This window comes from Mauremys mutica, chromosome 5 (assembly GCF_020497125.1).
Source record: "Mauremys mutica isolate MM-2020 ecotype Southern chromosome 5, ASM2049712v1, whole genome shotgun sequence".
NCBI classification, from domain to species: Eukaryota; Metazoa; Chordata; order Testudines; family Geoemydidae; genus Mauremys; species Mauremys mutica.
The window spans coordinates 69,717,029-69,740,823 of record NC_059076.1 but is presented as its reverse complement, the minus strand read 5'-3'; the positions used below and the strand labels follow the sequence as shown (position 1 = coordinate 69,740,823).

General features: G+C 39.6%; 2 protein-coding genes across 2 annotated transcripts in view; one reads left to right on the top strand and one right to left on the bottom strand.

Moving 5' to 3' along the window:
• The window catches only part of NPY5R (neuropeptide Y receptor Y5), a 55,563-nt gene that overhangs the window by 15,868 nt on the left and 15,900 nt on the right, over positions 1–23,795 (bottom strand). The gene's annotated exons all lie outside the window — the stretch shown is intronic.
• Positions 589–6,661, top strand: NPY1R (neuropeptide Y receptor Y1). Its single transcript, XM_045017403.1, has 3 exons — positions 589–711; positions 5,226–6,076; positions 6,203–6,661. The coding sequence occupies exons 2-3, from the start codon at positions 5,348–5,350 to the stop codon at positions 6,659–6,661; spliced, it is 1,188 nt and encodes a 395-aa protein (XP_044873338.1). The 5' UTR covers positions 589–711; positions 5,226–5,347.

The window sequence follows — 23,795 nt, the reverse complement described above, 5'->3', positions numbered from 1 at the left end:
GGAGTACTAGTTATACTTCCTTGAGGTTTGGTGGTTGGTTAGTTGACTTATTTTTACTTTAAAGAAAATATTTAGCGTTCTTAGTATTTCGAAATGTACAGAAACTGGGCGTTTTTACATTTGGGACTCCTTATCAGTTCAATCACTTTTCAAGAGAAAACAAAGTGGAGACCAGTTGTGCTGCTTTAAAGCAACAACAGAACACTTTATAACTGACATATCCGAGACACAATCCATGTTACCAGTCACATCTCTAGCTAGTTCTTATATAATATCGTTTTAACTTTGGCCACAAGGCGGCACTGGCTTGCAAACAAAATGTTGCAATATTCAATCCGTAAAAGCAATTTCAATCTGCTTCCCCTCCCAAGTTCTTCTCAGTGCAATCCCCCTCCCCTTTTGTTTCAATACTTAATTGCATTTATTTCAGAATTACTAGGCAACCCACCCCCAGATGTATAATTTAAAGGTGATGTGCTTACACTGGGATCTTCAGGATCTGCTCAATAGAGCACCATCATGTGATACTGGGATAAGGTGGAGTTCAGCTTTAAGGGGGTGTCTCCAGCTCGCTTCACAAATCTTTAGGGTCAGAGCTGGAGAAATACCAGTGGATGTTTTCCCCATTGCCTGGCTCCTTGTTCTCCATCCACCCTTCTGCTCAAACCCTCCCCAAATCAAGGAACGGGGAAAAATAAGATCAGTTACAAGGTGGGTTCCTTTTGTGGTTTCCTCGTTTTTTATTTTATTTTCAATTGTGGTGCGCGCGCGTGCTGTTTAGAGGATGTTTCTGTGGCTCATCAGGGTGACAGAACAGGTGTAGCTGAGAAAGGTGTATTCCTGACCCTCCGGAGTCTCTCTTGGGTATGTTACCTGTCGGTCCGGGCTAACAGTATGGTATGCTTCCCGGTGAGCGGCTGGAATAGTTTTTACAGGGTATTTCCCGTCACCTTGCTTTGCATTCTGGTCGCTTTTTATCCCTTAGCATCAAACTTCGGATCAAATCTTTGGAGAGAGCAGGAGAGGTCTGTGTGATCCCGACGAGGGGGAGGGCTGGGTTGGTTTGGGTTGGGTTTCCGGGCTGTGTGCTTTTTCTGCCTGTCTTTAATGTCTCCTTCCCCACCCCTAGAAGCATAGGTTAGCCCCTCTGGGATCCTTTTTTTTTAAGGCGTGGGGAGCCTGAGCACAGAGAGGGCAAACCGGCGTCTTCTCCGGCCGATGAGGTGTCAAGGAAAGACAAGCGCGGTCGCTGTCAACTTCATCTGCTCCCCCTCCCAGCTTATCTTAATGCTATCCCTGCTGGAGAGATGGGGAGGGAGGGAGTCACAATCGCACAGCAAACACAGCTTCCTTTAATCCGATCACAGGGGGGCGATTTGGGGGCTGGAGGCTCCGGTGGCTTCTCTGTCGAGAATAAGGAGCACAGGCATTTCCCCTTTAGAGCCGTCTACTAAATAAGAAATAATTTAAGAAGGAGCTCGGCAAAATCAGCGACACTCAGGCGTGACACCGAACAAGGTCCTGCGGCGAGGGCTAAGTCTGTGACTGAGTTTATTATCCAGTCCCTCTCCTGATTGGAGAACTGGGAGGAGAGAACACATCCCCCCTTCCTGTACCTGGACCTGCGGAAACCTACTGAAGTCCCAACCTGCTTGGAGTTGTATGACCTCTGCTGCTGAAATCAAAATGTGGTTAATGTTTACAGCAAAACTAGTCCTGGTTTGTCTTTCAGCAGGTTCCGGCAAAGTCATACTGTCGGGAGTAGATAATTCATGAAGTCCTCATTGCAGGCACTAAATACTTCTAAATACAGCTTCTGGTTCTTGGGAGCGCTACTGTTTTTCAACACAGACAGTTGTCTGTTAAAATACAAAATACCACAAACGCAGTTTGGCTAGAGGCCTTACATACCATGATGACAGGCTGCATATAAAATCCTAGAATAGAACGGGGAGAATAGACAGACTGCATGAAGCTATGTGGTAAAGATATTATAAGCGATAACACTGAGGTGGATGGATGTCTGCTATTAAGCTAGCTGGAACAATCAGAGTAGTCAAACTTTGGCCAGTGGATGTAGATCGCCAAAGCCTGGCTATATTAATTAGCGATTTTAAATGTGCATGTATTGCTAATAATGGTTGTAAAGAATCCCTTGCAGAAATGGAATGCAAAACCAGCTGAGCGTGCGATTTAATTTATGCGTGAGCCTCGTTTACTTTTGTAATCTTCCTGTTGAATACCTAGGGCCCGATCTTGCAGTCCTCACTCTGGCAACGTGTTCAGGTCTGTCTGAGTGAGAGTACGGGCTCTGAACCCTAGCATATATCAAACAGAAGTAAGGCCAGTTTCCTGATGGGAGGAAAACATATTTCCTCTGAAGACTTACCTCTGTGTTTGTGTTTGCAGTTTATACGGACTGTCATTTAAGGTAACTTCACTCCCTGGAGGTATCTTAAAATAAAGTGGATTTCAGCAATATATGCTCCGGCGGCTTTCATAGTCATTGAAAATCACATTTGTGACAACGACATTATGGAGCTGTGATTCAGGAACCATTAACATGGCGTAAACTGGCAATACTCCCTCTTACAGCTCTGACCTGAGGTTAAGCATACAACATTGTAAATAGCGTGTCTGAGATTTGGCAAAGGGAAAATTCCAGATTCAACCAGACTGTTGCTAACTGCAGGTTGTAGCAGAGGTGTGTCCGTTTATTGTTGACTTCTTTCAACACCCCCACCTCCCCACACACATACATGCCTGAGTTTCTGTGATGTAATAGCCTGCAGCTTTTGCGAAGGAGGGGCTTATCTGAGCATTTCTATTTGTGTTGCATAGGTAAATATCGATCGCTCCCCCCCTCTCTCTTTTTTTGCAAACTGTTTAATTTTTGCTTTTTTCTTTTCTGTTCTTCCCCCGCCCTTTGTTCTTCTCTGCTAGACAACAATTCTGTCTGACATTAAAGTGATCAGAGTTGCTGATTTGCCTTTGACCCAATGTCAGTGGCACATTAGTGACCAGCCGGTCAACAGTAGAAAATCAATTAGGTAAGGAAATATGTTTTGCAGTAACTTTTTCATCACTGTTTACTCATGTCAGATTGGGCTTGTCCTTTGATATTTTATAGCTAAATAGCTTTAAAATAAGAGATGCATTAAACACATGACAATTTGAGAAAACAGAACATAACAGGTCAGAAGAAACCTTAAAAAGAATGTAATGTTTAAAGGTTCAATCGGTCGTAAGCTGAGCTCACTTTTTAAACTACATTATTGTCGTGTGTTAAATGTAATTTGTTTAGATAGTGAACTGTCGGCAACTGTTCTCTTCTCACTTGTAAATATTTTGTAACATAATGGAGCTTTCTTTCTTTCTTTCTTTCTTTCTTTCTTTCTTTCTTTCTTTCTTTCTTTCTTTCTTTCTTTCTTTCTTTCTTTCTTTCTTTCTTTCTACTGTATCCCGCACTTCCTACAGAAGCAAAACTTATCGTTTGAGTAAGGGGCGCGGGATCTAGGCTATCTAGCCCTTAATTTTGGTAATTCGCCTTCCAGTCTCTATTTTACATTCTAGGATTCGCGGACTTCCAGAATCTGGAGAGCGATTATTAAATTATTAAAATTGTGCTCACACGTCACCCCTAGCATAGATTAGGACCCATTAACCCCCTTTCTTCCTCCCTCAGTTTTAGTGATACAGCTTCTTTTTGCATGTGAAGAAGTGTAGGATTAAGATCTCAGTAATGGCAGAGTACACAGGGTAAGGGGCGAGGGATTTCGCAGAAGTGCTTGCGCCGCTATTTAGCAGTGAATAATTCTCCTCCCAACCCCCAGTCATATGGCGAAGATAGTTAACCATGGAAACCGTGTCACTACAAACATTCTATTTAAAAAAAGCTTTGGGGGAATAATTCGAATGAAAATGATTGATGCTTGAGAAGGGTGAGAGATGGGTATAGTTGAGGGCTGTAGGTTTGGGAGTGATTCCTTTTTCTTTTTTGAAGCCCCAGAATGGAGAAGACATAGAATCCATTAAAATTGTCTTCTCCGTCTAGCCTCGTTTTATAGCCAGAGTCGCTTATACAAACAGAAATTCCGCCTTGCCTCCATTACCACCCTGACACTATACCTACGTCCTCACTTTCTAGTTTGTCAGCAGCACTCGCTCATTCTAATCTGTACAGTTCTTCAGCTCCGCACAAAGCAATCTCACGGTGGCACACTCAGAGAAAGAACTCCTGTCACCACGTCTGGAGAGGCAATTACATTCAAGGGAAAGATTGTGACACTCCTGATATGCGTTGGCCCACCCACATTGTTCCAATCCCCCTTTCCATAGTTCTTCATCGTGGTTGGCAAACGCGTGACATGAAACTAGAAGGACAATACGTCTGCTTCTGTTCTGCCTCTGAAACGATGGTCCCTGTTATACTTTCGGTTATATTTAGCATAATTTAAGACGATACGTGTCCTTCCCCCGTGATCAAGCGCCCTCCTCCGAATAAATTCTCATGCGTATGTCTAAAGGACTCGTCTGCTTCCTAGCGTTGGGTGCAACCACCAGCTGGGAAACTCTTCCAGCTTCGTTCGCTGTCAACTCGTATAAGAGCGAAATCAGCCTATATTCCTGACTGAGAATTTAAGGCTCGGGGTGCAGGGCGCTGGAAGTGACTTCCCCGTTGGAGTCTATTCGCAGCAGGACAGCTCTACTAGGGATTATATACTCATCGTCCTGCTCTTCCGCGTGCTGAATCTCTCCTTGCTTTTTGGTCTGTCCGTGGTGCTGATGAAAATTCTTCTCGTGTCGTCCGTTCTGCTTATGGGCAAGTCTTTTCACATTCCTTGGTGCTTTCTGCTCCAGAGTGAGCGGCACTGCTGGCTATATTTCTGAGTCAGTTGGGTGGATGCTGCCCCGAGGTGGATAAGCATTTGAAATGGTAAAGAATATTCCATTAGCATTGCTTGGACGGGATCCTCATGGCAGGTGTTTGATGTAGGGTAGTCTGTAAAACCTCTTTTGCTGTGGGGATCTTGCTTACTGTCTGAGACCACTTGGTCTGTTTTGAGGGTTATGAACAAAGAATCGGAGAAGCAACTCACATACTCTGTATTGCAGAACGAAGGGCCAATCTCTCTCCACGGTCATATCTGCATCCTTAATACCATAAAATTATGGCACAATTAAAATGATGAGAAATAAACACATGTGCTCTTTTCCCTTTGCAGATTGTTATCAAGGTTATCAAGGAAATGAAGTGACAGCTTTTGGTGAGATCCTGCTGTTTGAGTGATGAGAACATTTTGAGCTTCTGAAACCATTCGGAAGAAACTCAGTGCAGTCGAGACCAATGCAGGGCGTGGACGCAAGTTCCAACAACATGAACACATCATTTCTCTCCTCTGCTGGGAATCAGTCCATCCACCTGAACTTTTCAGAGAAGAATTCCAGAATCATACACTTTCAAGATGAAGATTGCCACATGCCATTGGCCATGGTCTTCACCTTGGCTCTGGTTTATGGGGCTGTGATCATTCTTGGTGTCTCTGGAAATTTAGCCTTGATTATTATCATCTTAAAACAGAAGGAGATGCGCAATGTTACCAACATCCTTATTGTCAACCTTTCCTTCTCAGACCTTCTAATGACCATCATGTGTCTCCCCTTCACCTTTGTATATACTTTAATGGACCACTGGATTTTCGGGGAGGCCATGTGCAAGCTGAATCCTTTTGTGCAGTGTGTCTCAATCACAGTCTCAGTTTTCTCTTTGGTCCTCATCGCGATTGAACGCCACCAGCTGATCATCAACCCTCGAGGGTGGAGGCCGAATAACAGACATGCCTACCTAGGAGTTGCTGCCATCTGGATTCTAGCCGTGGCTTCCTCCTTGCCTTTCCTGGTTTATCATGTATTAACTGATGAACCCTTCAAAAATATAACAATCGATGAATATAAGGACAAATATGTGTGCTTGGACTTGTTCCCTTTGGACACTATCAGGCTTTCTTATACCACAGCTCTGTTGGTGATACAGTACTTTGGACCACTTTGTTTTATATTTATTTGCTACTTAAAGGTAAGAGAGAATGTATTTTATGATCTCTCCTTATTTCTGTCTGATTTCTTTTTGTCCTTATAAAGAATTGCTTCTGGGCTAAATGATTATATATTTTTCTTTGTTGTTGAATTTTGTTTTTTGCAGATATACATACGCTTAAAACGAAGGAACAACATGATGGACAAGATGCGAGACAATAAATACAGATCCACTGAAACCAAAAGGATCAACATCATGCTGATCTCTATTGTGGTTGCATTTGCAGTCTGCTGGCTACCTCTTACCATCTTTAATATTGTGTTTGACTGGAATCATGAAATTCTACCTGTTGCCACCTGCAGCCACAATTTATTGTTCTTGATTTGCCACCTCACAGCCATGATATCTACCTGTGTGAACCCTATCTTTTATGGATTCCTCAACAAGAACTTCCAGAGGGACTTGCAGTTTTTCTTTCATTTTTGTGATTTTCGCTCCAGGGATGATGATTATGAGACTATAGCCATGTCCACCATGCATACAGATATTTCGAAGACCTCTTTGAAGCAAGCAAGCCCAGTAGCATTTAAAAAAATAAATAATGATTACGATGAAAAAATATAACCCCCCCTCTCCAATCCAAAATGTTGGCAGTATGGTCACAGGTGATATGGGCCCAAGGAAAAGCACAAACTTGTAACAAAATGGGTAATGATTTTTCTTTTTTTAAGGAACTCTTGTTACTTTGAAATTATATGCTGTGCATTTTTCCCTATTGCTGCTTTAATATTCACATCAGTTATATTTGAATCACACTATACGACATTGTTGGACCTGCTTCTATTTAGGGTTTTCATCAGCTGTCTTTTATTGGAAAGTTATGCACGTCTGCACTAAGATTTACCTATTGTATTTATCAAAAAGGAATATTTTTTTCAGCAGTGTGAATATATACAAATCCATTGGAAACAATAGTGGTCCAAATGAGAGTATCACTAAAGAAGACATCTAGTCTGGCATAAAATTAGATCATTCTGATTTGAAGAGCTTTATTTTTTTTAATCCAGTTTTAGAGAAGTATTAAATAAAACCCTGTTTGCTGGAATAACCAGACAATAATGACTCCCTCAGAAACCCTCAGATTAAATTAAATGGTGACATGCATATGCATTGTTTATAGAGATAATTTGTTTTTTAATCAATTAGGATCAAAGAAAGAATTAAGGGCCATTTTCTGTTCTTATTTATGCTACTGAAAATCCAGAGTAATTCCACTGAGTGCAATGGAGTTATTCCAGCTTTTCACCAGTGTAACTTTTAGCAGAATTTGGCTCTTAATCCTGTCTTTGAATTTGATCCTAACATCTTACAGGTAGATTTAATAATGCAAACATTTTTTTCATTTAAAAACCACAATTTAACATTTTCATTTGCTAACATCTGAGGGAATCAGACTGTTAGCATGAAGTTCGCCCCTAACTCAAGACATACACACCATTTAAATCCTACTTAGACCCTTTTTTGAGGACCTAAGTGGTGTTTAAGAGCCAGCCCTCTGCACAGGGTGGAATTTCACCCTCAAAGAATACTTTGAAAATCAGGTCCACTAGTAAAAATATGTGGTGGTCCTGGCTATTTGAAATTTTAATAGTAATTACTTTGCTAGTCTACATTAATAATGTAGAGCTGTATTCTTCCATCAGATACAATGATGTATTTCTGGACTTTCTCCAGCACAATGAAGGAGTTGATCCAGATTTCCATCATTGTAAAGGAAGGCAGAATTTGGCTTGAAATTTTTGTTGGCACATTTGGTTGCCATACACCCATTCCATCTATTGATCAAAGGTGTTTTCACCTGGGGAGGCCACTCATTATTTGCCCAAATGTTCACAATACAGTTCTCTGAATTATAACATTTGTTAAAAGGCTTCTCAACTATAAATCTCCAGAATATAGGCCTACAGGGCTAGATCCTCTGCTAATGTAAATCTACATAGCTCCACTGAAGTAAATGTAACTACAACAATATTCATTAGCTGAGAATCTATGCCATAAAGTGTACTTTTCTGTCTAAGTCAGTGCCTATACAAGTAATCAGCTTGTTTAATACAAAGAATAGAGCTGATTCTTGTTTACACTAAGGTCCCTTGAAACTATTTTGGCAGTATAAAAAGGCCTAAAAGTAGGTGTAATGTAAGTATAACATACATGGAAATTAGGCCTGGCATCTCTAAACATAAAGGATCTCTAAGTATGATGTTGAATTTAATATACTCAAAATATGATAGGAATAGATGATTAAGAAATGAAAATATTTTGTTTTGCCAGTGTTCAAATGTCAAAAAATAATTTGTGCCTTGTGCAGTCTTATAAATAATGTATTATATAGAATGTTAAGGTATCAGTGTGTCCTTGTGCTATTATAGTTTCATGTATCTCATTTTGGGAATGTTATTATGAGGGCGATGAGACAACTACTGTACATATAATGTATCCAGAAGAGAACATTTTGTTTTAGGAGTTTGGCCACTTTTGTGTTTTGTAAGTTTTTCCTTTTCTCTGTGGTCATCTCTGGTGATACATTGCCAATAGTTTAACAATGGGCATCTACTAATATTTCCCCTTCACTCTGTGATAAATGCCATGAATCAGGGGTAAACATTCTCGCAGGGAGAAATAGAGCAGGACTGGCAAATCCATCCTTGTTTTTCCCATTTAAAGAAAAACACTTTATTGTAACCATACAGAAGGCAGGAGACAAAAGTATTTGGCAAACTAACATATTAATGTACCTGCAGGAGACGTTGATACAGTTTCCCCTGTGTTTGGCTCCACTAGCGCAAAGGGACTCTAACGCTAGTATTGCCTGTGATGTGAATAGGAGAGTGGGGTAACCAGGGGTGCTGGAACAATTTGTATAGTGGGGGTGCTGAGAGCCACTGAACCAAACTGTAAACCCTGTACATGCTGGAAACCAGTTCAAGACAGGGGGTGTGGCAACACCCCAGCACCCCTACTTCTAGCACCTAGGGAGGAAACAGCTCCTATGCCAACCCCAGGGGCGGCTCTAGACATTTCGCTGCCCCAAGCACAGCGGCATGCCACAGGGGGCGCTCTGCCGGTCGCCGGTCCCGCGGCTCCGGTGGATCTCCCGCAGGCATGCCTGCGGAGGGTCCGCTGGTCCCGTGGCTTCGGTGGAGCCTTGCCTGCCACCGGAGCCCTGCCTGCCACCCTCCCGGCGACCGGCAGAGCGCCCTCCGCGGCATGCCACCCCAAGCACGCGCTTGGTGTGCTGGGGCCTGGAGCCGCCCCTGGCCAACCCTTCCTTGTGGTTGGTGTAGGACATATGAACAAAGCAAAGCAATCCCTGATGACTGTAACAGCCTCTTGAGACTGCTGTCTGTGTGGTTAAGTTACAGCTGTCCTATAACTGTTCTAGCAATCTACTAGAATTCTTTGAGGGAGTCAATAAGCATGTTGACAAGGGGGATCCAGTGGATATAGTGTATTTAAATTTTCAGAAAGCCTTTGACAGGATACCTCACCAAAGGCTCTTACGCAAAGAAAGCTGTCATGGGATAAGTAGGAAGGTCCTCTCATTGGTCAGTAACTGGCTAAAAGATAGGAAACAAAGGGTAGGAATAAATAGTAAGTTTTCAGAATGGTGCAAGGTAAATAGTGGTGTTCCCCAGGGATCTGAACTGGGACTAGTACTGTCCAGCATATTCATAAATGATCTAAAAAAAAGGGTAAACAGTGAGGTGGTAAAATTTGCAGATGATACAAAACTACTCAAGATAGTTAAGTCCCAGGCAGACTGCGAAGACCTACAAAAGGATCTTTCAAAACTGGGTATCTGAGCAACAAAACAGCAGATGAAATTCAGTGTTGATAAATGCAAAGTAATGCACATTGGAAAACATAATCCCAGCTATACATATAAAATGATGAGAGGTATATATTAGCTGTTACCACTAAAGAAAGAGATCTTGAAGTCATTGTGGATAGTTCTCTGAAAACATCCACTCAGTGTGCAGCAGCAATCAAAAAATCTAACAGAATGTTTGGAATCATTAGGAAAGGGATAGATAATAAGAAAGAAAATATCATATTGCCTCTATATAAATCCATGGTACATCCACATCTTGAATATTGCATGCAGATCTGGTTGCCCCATAAAAAAAAAGATATATCTTAATTGAAAAAGTTATAGAAAAGGGCAACAAAATGATTGGGGGATGGAATAATTGCCATATGAGAAGAGAATAATACAACTGAGACTTTTCAGCTTGCAAAAGAGATGACTAAGGGGGGATATGATAGAGGTCTATAAAATCATGACTGGTGTGGAGAAAGTAAATAAGGAAATGTTATTTACTCCTCATAACACAAGAAGTAGGGGGGTCACCAAATGAAATGAATAGGCAGCAGGTTTAAAACAAACAAAAGAAACAAAAGGAAGTATTTCTTCACACAACACACAGTCAATCTGTGGAACTCTTTGCCAGAGAACGTTGTGAAGGCCAAGATTTTAACAGGTTCAGAAAGAATTAGATAAGTTCATGGAGGATAGGTGCATCAATGGCTATTAGCGAGGATGGGCAGGAATGCAAAACCATGCACTGAAGTATCCCTAGCCTCTGTTTGCCAGAAGCTGGGAATGGATGACAGGGGATGGATCACTTGATGATTACCTGTTCTGTTCATTCCTTCTGAAGCACTTGGCATTGGCCAATGTCAGAAGCTAGGACACTGGACTAGATTGACCATTGGTCTGAGCCACTATGGCTGGTTATGTCTTATACCTGGGAACCAGCCTGGTGGACAGCCAGCCCAGCATCAGGTGACCTCTTCCCCCTTTGCACTCTTCCCCCTTTCCTCCCCAAGAAGCGCTGTGTACTCTTCAGCTGAGGATATAGCCCAGTATATTTTGCAGGAACAAAATATATTAACAGTGCAGTTTAATTTATTTGGAATGGTGGTGCGAAGTGAAGACATTGCAGAGAGGATTTTGGGCATGAGAAGGTTCCTCCTTTAGGACAATGTGTTTGCAAATGCCTGACACCCACTAGGGCATTTCAAAGGCAAAATCTTTACTCTTCAGAGTATTTTTATGTAGGGCTGGAAGTGATCTGAGGAGATCATCTAGTACGTCCTTCTCATGCTGAGTCAGACCAAGAAGACATAGAACATCCTTGGCAAGTGTTTATTTAAGCTGTTCTTGAAAACCTCCAATCACGGGGATTCCACAACCTTCCTTGGAAGCTTGTTACAGAGCTTAAATACCCTTATAGTTAAAATGTTTTTTCCTAATATATAACCTAAATCTCTCTTGCAGCAGATTAAGCCAATCACTTATTGTCTTGCCTTCCGTGGACATGGAGAACAATTGACTAATTCCATGTTATAACAGCCCTTAACATATTTGGAGACTATTTGCCCCCACCCCTCAGTCTTCTTTTCTGAAGACTAACCGTACCCAGTTTTTTAAACATTTCCTCATAGATTATGCTAACATTCAACTTCACTTTAGTGTCAATATTTTGACAACAGGTCCCCAAATGCCAGAAAGAGACCCCTCCCGCTCACCTGCCACATCACTGATCCTGTTCTTCATTTTCAGATTTCCTTCCCTGTACTGCTACTTCCCTCATCCTGTGCCAGCCAAGTTCCCTTGTATGAGAGCCATTCATCCAAGGTCATGTTGTCCACATGAATTCCACAGTTTCACATTTATTTTCACATTTACCAAAGCAACAATCACACAATTTTGAAATTGGTTCTTTTATTGTGTTGTACTGTCCACTTGTAACCCACAACCTATGCTGACTTCTAGACAAAACTCTGTGCAAATTGCTTTTGTTCTGACTTTCAGCCAGGTAGAATGTTTTAGAGAGAGAGAGAAAGGAATCAATATGGCATTCTTATTACTTATTCATTTATGTACAGTCCATATAAATCCAAACTACAGCCTTAAATAATACATTGAATTTAATAAAAATCTGATAGCCTCCCTTTGTTTGGTCATTTACATTATCTTAGACTCTCCTCCCCCAGCAACAAACATTTTGCTTTTGTTTTTTAATAGTCAGTATTTTTATGATTGACAGCAGATAAAATGTTACCATATGTGGGTACCATGTTAATAATTATCTGTGTTCAGACTAGTAGTCCCATATTCCTTATTTTCAAAATACTTGTTATTGTGTATTCTAATCTACATCCTTTGTGTCTTCATAAAGAAGGGTTACATGAAGATAAAAAAGGAAACATCAATTTATTTGTTTCTAGGCTGACACCTACTGTTGGTGTGATGGAAAATAATCTTGTATGAAGCCTTTAACTAAGGACTGTATTTTATGGTTACAATTAGAAAAACTAAAACAATTCCCCTGATTTTTAATCCCTTTGAGTCCATCTCTGAAAATTATGTTTAAACCTGGGGAAAAAATTTTCCTACATGACTGGCCCCCATCTGACCTGGGAATTTTGCTAATTATGCTTCAGGACTGGCCATTCAGAAGGCCAGTGGATTGAGTGTCCTGTGCTGATCCTGCCATCTTACAATAATGGCCCAATTCAGTGAGACACTTGCACATGTCATTGAAGTCAGTGGAACTCCTGAGCATAAGGTTCAACATGTGTTTAAGAGCTCTGCTGAATGATGATCAAAAGCTTTTCAGCTGGCCATTAGGATTGATCACCAATACAAAGAAGCTGCTTGAGATCCTATTACTACTACTGTTAGTGAGGAGGAACCAAAGCCCTTCCACCTTGATCCTGTATATAAATATTTTTATTTAAAAATTATTACAGAATTTCCATGAAGTGACATGGTGGGACATACGCTGAAGATGCCATGGATGATCAGTGTCAGCTAATTCCAGTTCAGGGTGTGTATCAGCTTCTACTAAAAATGATCAACTTCTATGTAAAATGTCAACATTTTAATTACAATAAATTACTCACCCACAACTAACTTGTCATTGCACCTCTTGTTCTAACATCAGTTGTTTTTTTTTAAAAGAAGAAAATTCTTGATAAATATTGTCCCTGTTTATAACCAGGGTTTATAATAGGAATGCATCCTATCAGCAAAGTCTGGATCTTGATCTGTATCCAGGTCCCAGTTCAGCAAAATGTTTGGGCACATGCTTTAATCCAGCCCTATTTGGTAAGACCCTGATTCAGCAAATCACTCTAACTGAGGTCAATGGGACTTAAGCACATGCTTAAAGTTAAAGATTTTCTTAATTGCTTTGCTGAATAGGAATGGACTACTGAATCAAGGCCCCAGACCTGTCCCAAAGATCATAAAGATTTGCTTCTTGGGTTTAGTTTCAGCTTTTTATACAGGTAAGTTCAAGCCATAAAGTTTGGATCTAGAGTTGGATCTGGAGTTCAAAGCCTGAGGATGTTTTGATCTAGGACTTTTGTTCAAGTCCTCTTCTAGTTCTTAGCAGCAGAGACTCTAACCAGCTGATTTGCAGTGAATGAAAGAAATAAAAAATATGGATTTTACCTTTCTCATTTTTACAGCATATATAACAGTACAGAACATGCTCTCAATAACATCTCTGATTTATGCAGTTGAAAGGAATTTGGCTGGATGGAGGGGGTGGAGAGGGAGGAGATGCTAAATTATACTCAAATGATAAGTTGTATTGACAATCTTTTTCTCAGCTAAAGGATGTAGATCAAAATCATGACTGATCTACCATGTTCTTTTCATTTCTAAATTATTTGATATTCAGTATTTGCCTCTCTAAGGTGAAAAGACAAATACCTGAGTCATTACCAGTGTGTGTTTGAAAGGAAGATATGGGGGTTTTTTTTGTATAAGTTTTACTGAAGTCCAGATGTTTTGGGATGTCATGTAATTTAAGAAAGGAAAAAACTATAACCGACTCACATCTTTTATGTTCTAATTTGTCTGTTGCTAACACTGATATATATTAAATGACATTTTTGTTTAAAAATAGCACTAGTGGTCTAATGTAAGCTAAAAAATTAAAGAAGGTGCAGGATTAAGGCTGTCAATATGTTGCACTTAAGTTCTGTTCAGGGTAGGGATGCTTTCCTGAATGGGCCTTGTACTGTGTCATATGATTGTAAACCTAGGCATGGCAGTATCAGTTCAGCACAGAGAATTCCTGTTTATCACAACAAATTGTACTCCTCAGTTCATCCTTTACTTTCCATGTGCATATCAGTCTATGGGCAGATTTCCCAGATCCACACTGCCCTCAGAAATGTATACCAGATAGGTCTGTTTCAGATTGTTGCATGGGTGTAACTTACATTGAAATCTCCAATGTCCAGTCAGTCTACTAATTTTGAGGGGATATACCTGTTCAAACAAGAACAAGTATATCTGACATAACATACATTTTGAAAGATAGAAGCAAAACAGCAGAACAACAGTTAATCATTAATTATTGCATTTTTTGAGATATGTATATGAAGATTTGAGGGCAGAATCAAGAACTAATTGAGGCCAACAAGCTGTCATATAAATGGTTTGTGGGGCATTGGAAAGTATGCCTAAGCAATGACCTCTAACAATTAAATTTCACTGTTCCACCATTTTAAAAAAAGAGAGAGCCTCACAATTGCCAGGCAAGATAACTGATAAACCTGTTAGGAATTTCCATCTCAGATTTACCTGGTCTCATTACCAAAGCCAAGGAAATTAGCATTTTGGCATTAGCAGAAAGGTATATTCTACAGTGCAGCCCTTGATACTGGCAAAACATTGAATTCCATTTCTTTCATATCTACAGGGTGAGGGCAAACTATTTTATGGCAGGAGCAGAGCCTTGGTCACCTTAAATCTCCCTTGTGTTTATTCTCACTGATGCGGTGTAGATCTTCTTTACCCTCAGACCCTTCCATCCCCCTAAGTTGTTTAATTTTTATGCTCTTTGTATTGTTTCTTAATAAAAGATGTCTGTGAAAAGGTGTTTCTTGGAAGAGCCTCAGGTTTTTGTGTTGAGTATTCCTCATGTCACAAGTGTTTCAATATATTAACCATGAGGTTGGTGGTTTCTGTGGAAATGCTATTGCGAGTTTGACGGTTGAATCTCATTTTGGAGACAAAATGTATCTATTAACATGTTCCATTCTCTTCCTCATTTTATTTTAAGATTCTTTACATGTGGTCCTTTTGCTTTATAAATCTTTCACCTAATGGATAAGTTTGTATACTTACGTGGGGCGGAAAGGGGTCATTTTAAATTGTTGCAAGTCAAGTAGTTTTACTTTAAAAAATACTAAAACTATTTAGTCCAGAGAAACAAGAAATGGTAGGCCAGCTCTTAGTACGTGTTTCTCTTACTGCCAAACCAGGAAAACCAAAATCAAAAGATGAAATTATGAATACAGGTTATTTGTAAGACACTCTCAGGGATGTGAGTCCTACTATTTTAGTCACAGAAGTTCTTTTGCATACCTTAGGGGACACCATGATATGCAACATAACCATACTTATTAACCATGCTATTTATTATTAAAGAAAGGAAAAGAAAACATTAAACAATACAACACAAATTACAGAACACAACTGATAAACTAGTTACTTCTGTTGCAATCTCTTCTATATGCCTCTTTGTAGAGAACTTTTAGAAGAGATTTCACATTTAAATGTGAAATCAGGATGTACTTCATTTGGTAAATTAAGACCAAAGTATATTGTTTCCCAAAGTTATTATCAATTTAGTCTTAGTTTCTTATTAGATACTTAAAATTGTTTATGTATGGACAAAATAATTTGTTTAAGGGCAGGCGATGCCTGTCTAGTTGTTATTAATAACCAGCCAGTTTATAATTGGGCAAAAATAAGCAATCTTATAAAATCTAAGAAAATATTTAAATCAGTTACTTAGAGAAAGCCATTTAAGGATCTTCAAGACAAGCCAATTATGAATAGTAAGAATCTTAAATCCACTATTTCTTGGTTTGCCAATGGTTAGCCTCTGTCTCCTCTCCAGGAATACGTAGTCTAACCATCTGGTGATTAACAGGTGAAACTGTTAGTATTTTAAATTACAACAGAATTTCCATACCTAAACAAAATTATTACAAGAGTTTTAAAATCTAATCAAGTGTTTTAGTTCATTTTCTTTCACGAATCCATGTTAAAGTTTTGGGGAGCTTTTCCTAGAATTAGTTTCTTCTTTAGACCTCTCTGTTCTTGTTAGCTCTCTCTAATAGCTTGCTTGTAGAGATGGACAGGATGACTTGTGGCATGCTTGCTGTTTAAGCGGGGTAGTGTGTGAGTGTGTGTGTGGGGTCTCACTTCAGAGTTTTGTACCATTCTACTTCCTATTATTTTAATGGTGATTTAATTATTGGCAGTGCTCAAGCACTTCCTTACCCATATTAGGAAAACAAGAAGAATAATCTCTCCAAAAATTGTTTTGATTATTCTTTTTGTTTTCCTAATATGGGTAAGGGAGTGCTTGAGCACTGCCAATAATTAAATCCCCATTAAAATAAATATTCTATACTTTAATGGCCTCTTACATTAGTAATTGGTTTAGCAAGATCATTAGATTACATGCTGGTACTATGATACTGAGGCCCATTGGTGGTTCACTACTCCATGTCAGCAACTTCTATCAGGCCTGACAAACTCACGAGACCTAATATGCTGCTGTCATAGTATTTATCTATAAAGACTGTCTTGTAAAGTAATGAAAGCTGGTAATATCCTGGTCACTAATATCATTGTGAAATGTGTGTATTAACACTACTTGAGGAATTAAGGATACTCACTGATATTATGCTTTAAAATCTGTAACCAAACAAAGAGAGAATAGGTTTTCTTCCAGACAGGAGGGAGGATCGTTATCTCTCTGCCGCTAATATAAACTAAGCATTGTAAAATCAACACAAAAAGAAGCCCCATTTGCAAGTAAGTCAACAGGAAAAGCCAGGTTGACTGGGGGATGTGAAATCATCATGTGAGAACAAGGCCACATGGGGGTGTCTTGTCTCTGGGGTCAAAACAATGAGTTTTGTGGAACTATAAACACAAAAGATATTTTGTTATCCATCATTGAAGGAACAAAGAGATCAGCGCTCTTTGCATCCATGAAAACTGGATCCTGGCCCAAGGGGACCTTGGGATTCTGAGTGGAGTCTTTTGGTGAGAAAACCATCCTAGACAAGGATTGTAGCATGTTAAGTTGTAGCCACTAGAAATCATATTATACTTTTATTTTATTTATGACAATTTTTTGTTTTTTTTAACTTTGCTTAGTATCACTTGAAACTCTATTCTTTATTAATACATTTAGTCCTGGTTTTACTGTAAGTTCATCTCAGTGCAATACTAACAGTAAAGTGTGCTGAGCTAACAGGCTGGTGTGTAAACTATGTCTTTGGAGACAACAGTCTTTGTAATTTCTGTGAGTGTCCAGTGACAGGGCCTGGATACTGCAGTGGAACGCTCTTCCAGGGAGTCTGGGAACTGAAAAGCAACAAGTGAGGATTTTCAGAGCAAAGTGAGGGCTGGCAGAATTGTAAGTAGTTTTTTTGGCTGACTAACTAATTGGGATGGCAAGGAGCTGACACTTAGTTTAGCACCAGCAAACCTCTCTTTTGCTGAGGCAGATAGGTAACAATATGACTTATAGTTCTGGACACGCCAGGAAAGCATCACTGGTACATGATATTTACATAGGAATGATGTTAGGAAATTACGTTAGGTGCTTTGTCTTTAGGTAAAATACTTGCAAGTATGCCATTCAAAATGATTTTCCATTTCAACATTAGAAATAAACAAAGGTTTAAAACATTTCCAACTACATATGTTTTTCCTAGAGCCTTTTCTGAATGATGTTTTTAGAATTATTATAAAATTCATTTTCAGTAAGATATTTCTAGAATTCTTTGTGAATATTTACTTAGAAGTTGTTCTCGGAAGGGTGAAAAAGCCAACTTTACATGAAGATTTACTGCTTTGATAACCAACCTTGCATTCCTTTTCACGTCAGATCTTTTCTTAAAGTATGAATCGTTTACATGGTTTGTATTCTTGAGATAAGGATTACATTTGTACCAAACTGGTATTTATACAAGAGTGAGGTATCCTAGTCTAGATAAGACACTCTAGGGGTAATAAACATGGTTTTATCGCTAATGAGGGATATCTTCCTGACATTTGGCTTGTCTTTGGGTGATAGAAGCAGAAAGCTCCTGGAATTTCTTTGATTAGCTGGAACATTTTGTAATAGAACTAGCTAAACATAACATGCATTGGTTCTAATGTACTTGTAGCTATATCTTAATATTCGGTGAAGACACAGACAAGTTTTTGATGAGCTAACATCAAAAACAAAAGTAAGTTAATAGTTTTATTAATGTCATTTTCCCATCAGTATTGAGGTCTTTCCCTCATACTCACCTATAGTTGTATGTATGTATTATATTTTGTTGTTTGTAGTATCCTCAGATATGACAATAAAAGTTCTTTCCTATATTTTTTCTAGATCTAGAAAATACTATATTTCAATAATGCCATTGCTGGAAAAGTCCAGGCTGCCTTTTGTTTACCCCGCTGCGTATGTCTACACTGCAATGTAAGCCCAGAGCTAGTGGGACTCAAGTGAACTGACCCATGTTAGGGAACTTTGAGCTTAAGTGTCTACGTTGTATTTTAACCCTAGATTAAGAATTTTCTGACCCATGATTGAACCTAGGGCTCTGGCCTCCACACTGCAGAGCACAAAACTGACTCAAAGTAACAATATCACAGAGTTTCTAGCACACACACACACCCTCCACCCAAAATGTGGTCGCTCTAGCTCTAGGAACATGGTGCAATGTGGGAAAGCTTTACTGCCTACCCTGCATGTTACCAGGAAGCAACACACTTTGCAAAAGGCTTGATCAGTTCACTCTCCATTGCAAACCCAGGAGGCGCTCTAATACTTTGATTGCAGATTGGTGATCAGAATGCTGACCTGATCTGCTTCCTTTTGCCCAGGGGGCGTGTAGGGGGGGACTTCTGTTTTCAACAGAGTGGATGGCAGATTGTCAGGATAAAGAGGACTAAGGAAGTTGTCCCATGGAATTGTGGAATACTCCTGGATGACACTTGGGATCTGAGTCAAGTGGGGTTGTAGCTATACTGCAAAGCAATAAGACTTTGATGCTGGGTCCCAGTTTGACTTAAGCTCAGACCCTCCAACCCTCCAGGGCCCTGGTACAGTAAAGGGTTAGTGCATGGGCTCAAGCATGGGCTTACATTGCAGTGAAGACAGTGTAGTCTCTTCACTAGCATTGTCATTGCAGTCTGCGGGAATGCGTATTTAGACCCTGATCCAGCAAGATACTTAGGTATCTACCTAACTTTCAGCATGAGTGGTCCCATTGACTTCAGTTAACACTGTTCATGTGCTTACAGGTAGTAGAAGCAAAAGTACCTTGCTGAACCGGGGCCTTAGTGCCTGATCAAAAGCCCATTAGGTCAATGGAAAGACTCCTATTGACTTAAATGGGCTTTAGATCAGGACCTTATTTCAAGCTTTCTCTTTCCTCACTCTCACCCCAAATTAGATATGTCTATTACTGCTGTCCTTTGCTTATAGAAGCAGAAAATATAATGGATTCCCCAGTGTCTCTTAGTACTATGCATTTTTCTTAATGCAACTTTAAGCCAAATGCATCTGCCAAAACTGTCTGGCTTGCTGATTTTAACTAGGTTACTGCAGTGAAAAATTGGAAGAAATGCACTGGCAATGCTGAATGTATTTTTGATTCCTGACAGGTGTACACATTTACAATTTTTTCATTACCAAGAGTGTGTGTTTATTAATTATTATTATTACTATTATTGCTTCTATTTTGTTATAATTATTATTATTATTATCTTCAAGAGCTGAATGATTTGCATTACAAATTCACCCTGCACTGTAAGAAATGTCAGTTTGTGGCAGGAATTGTAGATTTCACTAATAACAATGCTTCCTATAAAGCAATCTTCAACAGTCAAAGAATAGCAACAATGTGATGACAAATGTTGGCCTCCAAAGTAATATCTTTAAAATTAAGTATGGACAATATTAGATTAAACATATGAAAATTCAGTTTGAATGGTGACATATTTTTATTTGGAAAATTACAGTTTCAAATAACTCCTTGACTGTGTGAAATCTGGCCTCACCCATATTGGTTTTACAAAAGGACTTATATGGAGTTATTCCTGATTTATATCAGGAACATAAATGACATCAGATTGTAAATGACATCAGAATCAGGCCTGCACTATTTATTTTACACGTATAGGGCTGAAGTCTGGGACTGTAGAGTGTTTTGTCTGTACAGTGTCTAGCATAATGTGACTCGGATCTGGTTAAGGTCAGTAAGTGCTACTGCAACATAAATCAATGAAAATAATACTAATTAATAATAATGATAATAAGGATTCACCACAGGCATGAATGTCTGCATCCTCTTCCTTTTATTTGTCTTTTTTTATCATTTCTACTATGAAAGCTGGTCTTATGCTTCCTACTCTTTCACAGATCTTTAATCTACACTTTTTTGACAGTGTGACTCTTACTCCTTATTTTTGTCCAGAAACAAATTTCAAGCCTATCACTGCAGCACCCCTGGAATCCATTTGACTGGGGCTAATTCCACATTAAATTTTTACTTTTACTGTAATATACACTATGTATCATGGATTCTAGATTCGTTCAGAAGGTTCCAAAAAGACATTCTAAAGGCCAGATTTTAATTTCATTTAAATTGATGAAAATCCAGAATAACTTTACTGAAGTCCATAGTGCTACTCCAGAGTTACACTGGCTTAACTAGGAAAAGAGTCTGGTCTCTAATGTCATTAGACCATTTCCTCTGCCCCTGCCCTCCATCCCTATGAAAATGATATCTATCTATTCTTTAACCAATGTGCTTTTATTCATTGCTGACTATGCCAGAGTCTTACATTTCTTATAGCAATTCAGTCCCAATAAAATATAATCTTAATACATAGATAATGCAGTTCATGTTCAGGAGTCATGCACATTTTGTTGATGATCAGCATCATATGATAATTTTTAGATTAACTTGCATTTGTTCCAAGGGGCAAAAAATGCATTTGATAGTGGTATTTGCTACCTGTTAAATCTCAGCTTTATCTACCTCCTGGATTGCAACTTTCCCTCAATCTCATTTCTACACAGCCCATTATCTCTGTATGCCCACCCCTGAGCTAGCCTGCTATGATGCCATCCTTTTGTCTTTTAAATCCCATTTTAAAACTTCTTGCAACCGGGCCTATTAACTTTTACATCAAAAAGAAAAAAAAGACTATGACCTGGATCATCCTCTCTGGCAACAAACAAACTTACAATGGGGGAGAACGTGTCTGGGAGGATTTACTTGCAGAGTGTCTCCTGTATTATTGTGTTAGAGAGCCTGATTTTCTACACAGTAATAGGCCTTAGAGACTATGGCCAGCTCTGCTGTATCGTTCTGGATCTGGGGGAGGCCAATGCCATTCTTGCAGAAGTCCTATGCCTCCACACTAGCTCTCACCTCCATGGCTCCATCAAAGATGTACTACTGTGGTGGCCCCCAAGGCACCTGATGGGGATAATATGGTAGTTGTAGTTTTTATTATCTTTTCCAGAGAATTTCTATGAGATCAAAAGAAGGACAGTGTGTTTTCCCCAATCCACCTACTTCTCCCTCTGGCTCACTCAGTACTCTTCCCCTACCCTAGGCTGACCAGACAGAGCACTCTTCGGAGTGGGAGTGTGTTGGCAGAAAGGAAGTGTTGTGAGGGTGGCTGATCTCTTGCATCTGCTTTGGTGGGAGATATCTATCTGCAGAGTTTCCCATATGTTAATGGATGGGAATGTTGGGCACAGCAATCTGACTCTATAATAGTTAAAAATGTGGAACCAAGGTACACACCACACATCACTGCTTATTTCAGTTATTTGCTTTATCATGTCCCATTCCTCTCCTACTTACTGACTACTTAGTCTGAAAGTTTCTAGGGGAAGGGATCTTGCCTCTGTATATGGTTGTGTACTTATCCAGTTGTGTATTAACAGTAACATATTATAGTGCCTGAAAGTGGGCTTGAAGCACATGCCTTTCAACGAGTGATGTACAATGGACACGTTACACTTGGTCTTTGGGTGTGAAAAACTATAGGTATATAGCAACCTGAAGAACATTATAAAAAGATGGCTTTTTTGATAAGGGCTCATAAATACTCTCTGCTTACTTTTTAAAGACTGTTTTTTCACCAGTAAGCAAGCTGATCGACAGTTTTCACTTGGTATAATGAAGCCCCTCTTCTTCAAGTGTTTTTTTCATTTATAGCTTAGTTTTAGGAGACTTATGGTGCTTCTTAACTTCGAGATGGATTATTATTATAAATTTCTTATTGGCTAAGGCATGCAAAAAGGTTACAGATACCCCCTCCCCAGTTTTTATGATGAATAAATGTAGTATTACTGGCTGTATAGTAAAGTCACAAATCTAATTCATAAATTCTTACTGGAAATTGGTGCTAGCCATGTCCACGAGACATTTTGTTTATGTTGACTGTCCGCAGGCATGGCCCCCCGCAGCTCCCAGTGGCCACAGTTTGCCATTCCTGGCCAATGGGAGCTGCAGGAAGTGGCAGCTAGCATGTCCCAGCGGATTATCCTGATGGGCCGCATGCTGAAGGTTGCCGACCCCTGCTCTAGATGTTTTACCCAGAAATGGGACAAGCCTGCATGGAATGTGACTATGCTTCAAAGGAAAGCTGTGACTAGAAGTAGACTCCAGAGTGGAACCTGCTTACCACAAAGAAAAATTCCTGTAGCACTATATCATTCATTTTTGAAGGAGCTTGAACATCTGCAGAGCAGGGGCATGACAGTGTCTGCAGAGACCATTACACAGCATGAGTAAACAGCATGGCGATGATAAACAAGCCATCAGGCAAATTATGCATCTTCAAAGACCCACAATCACTGAATTGAGCATAGAAAAGATGCCACGATCACTGCCCACAATTTATAACAAACTGCCAAAACTCTCCAAAGGCAGAATCTCTGTGGTCTGTGAAGCGAGGAATGGGTGTGACACTGGCAGACCCCAGGCCGCACTGAACACTGACAAAAGCATAGCTGGAAACCTGTCTGGCCTATCCATGTGTTAGCATTGTTAAAATAGATATTAAATTGATAAGAATGTGTTTAGTCTTGATGAAATGTTTATAGGATGCTGTATGTATTGATTTCACTTATAATATCTGTAGCCCATGGTATAAAGTTATTTTGGATGTTTGCATTGTAAACCTCTGTAATTGTGTAACTCACCAAACAGAAAAGAAGCAATAATTAATGTGAAGTACTGGTCCTGCACACAAGAAGGCCCACTGAAACCAAATGAGTCATTGTGAAACATCAAAGAGCAAAGATTTTGTTGATTGTCTCCCCTCCCCCGCTCAAGGAGACAGGCACCAACAGTCGTTCCATCAGTTTGAATTCTGGCGGACGGAAATAAAAATGTCTGACCAGAAAGAACTGTATCACTGAGGTATGTTACACATGGCACCACCTACTGGCTAACCCTTACAGCAAGTATTTAACAGTTTCCAAAATGGTGGCACGGATCTCAAGTAACACATAGACTCTGTGAAGAAATGTTGGCTCAGTTCAGAGTTAGCTGTAATACAACTTTAGCATTCCATCACATCTTCCCCTTTAAGTTTTACATTCCTACCATTTAAAATATT

What these genes read in the sequence shown, in the direction of transcription:
- NPY1R (XM_045017403.1), top strand. Translation starts at nt 5,348, where the DNA reads ATGCAGGGCGTGGACGCAAGTTCCAACAACATGAACACATCATTTCTC. An exon ending in TATTTATTTGCTACTTAAAG is followed by an intron (nt 6,077 to 6,202) that starts GTAAGAGAGAAT and finishes TGTTTTTTGCAG; the next exon opens with ATATACATACGCTTAAAACG.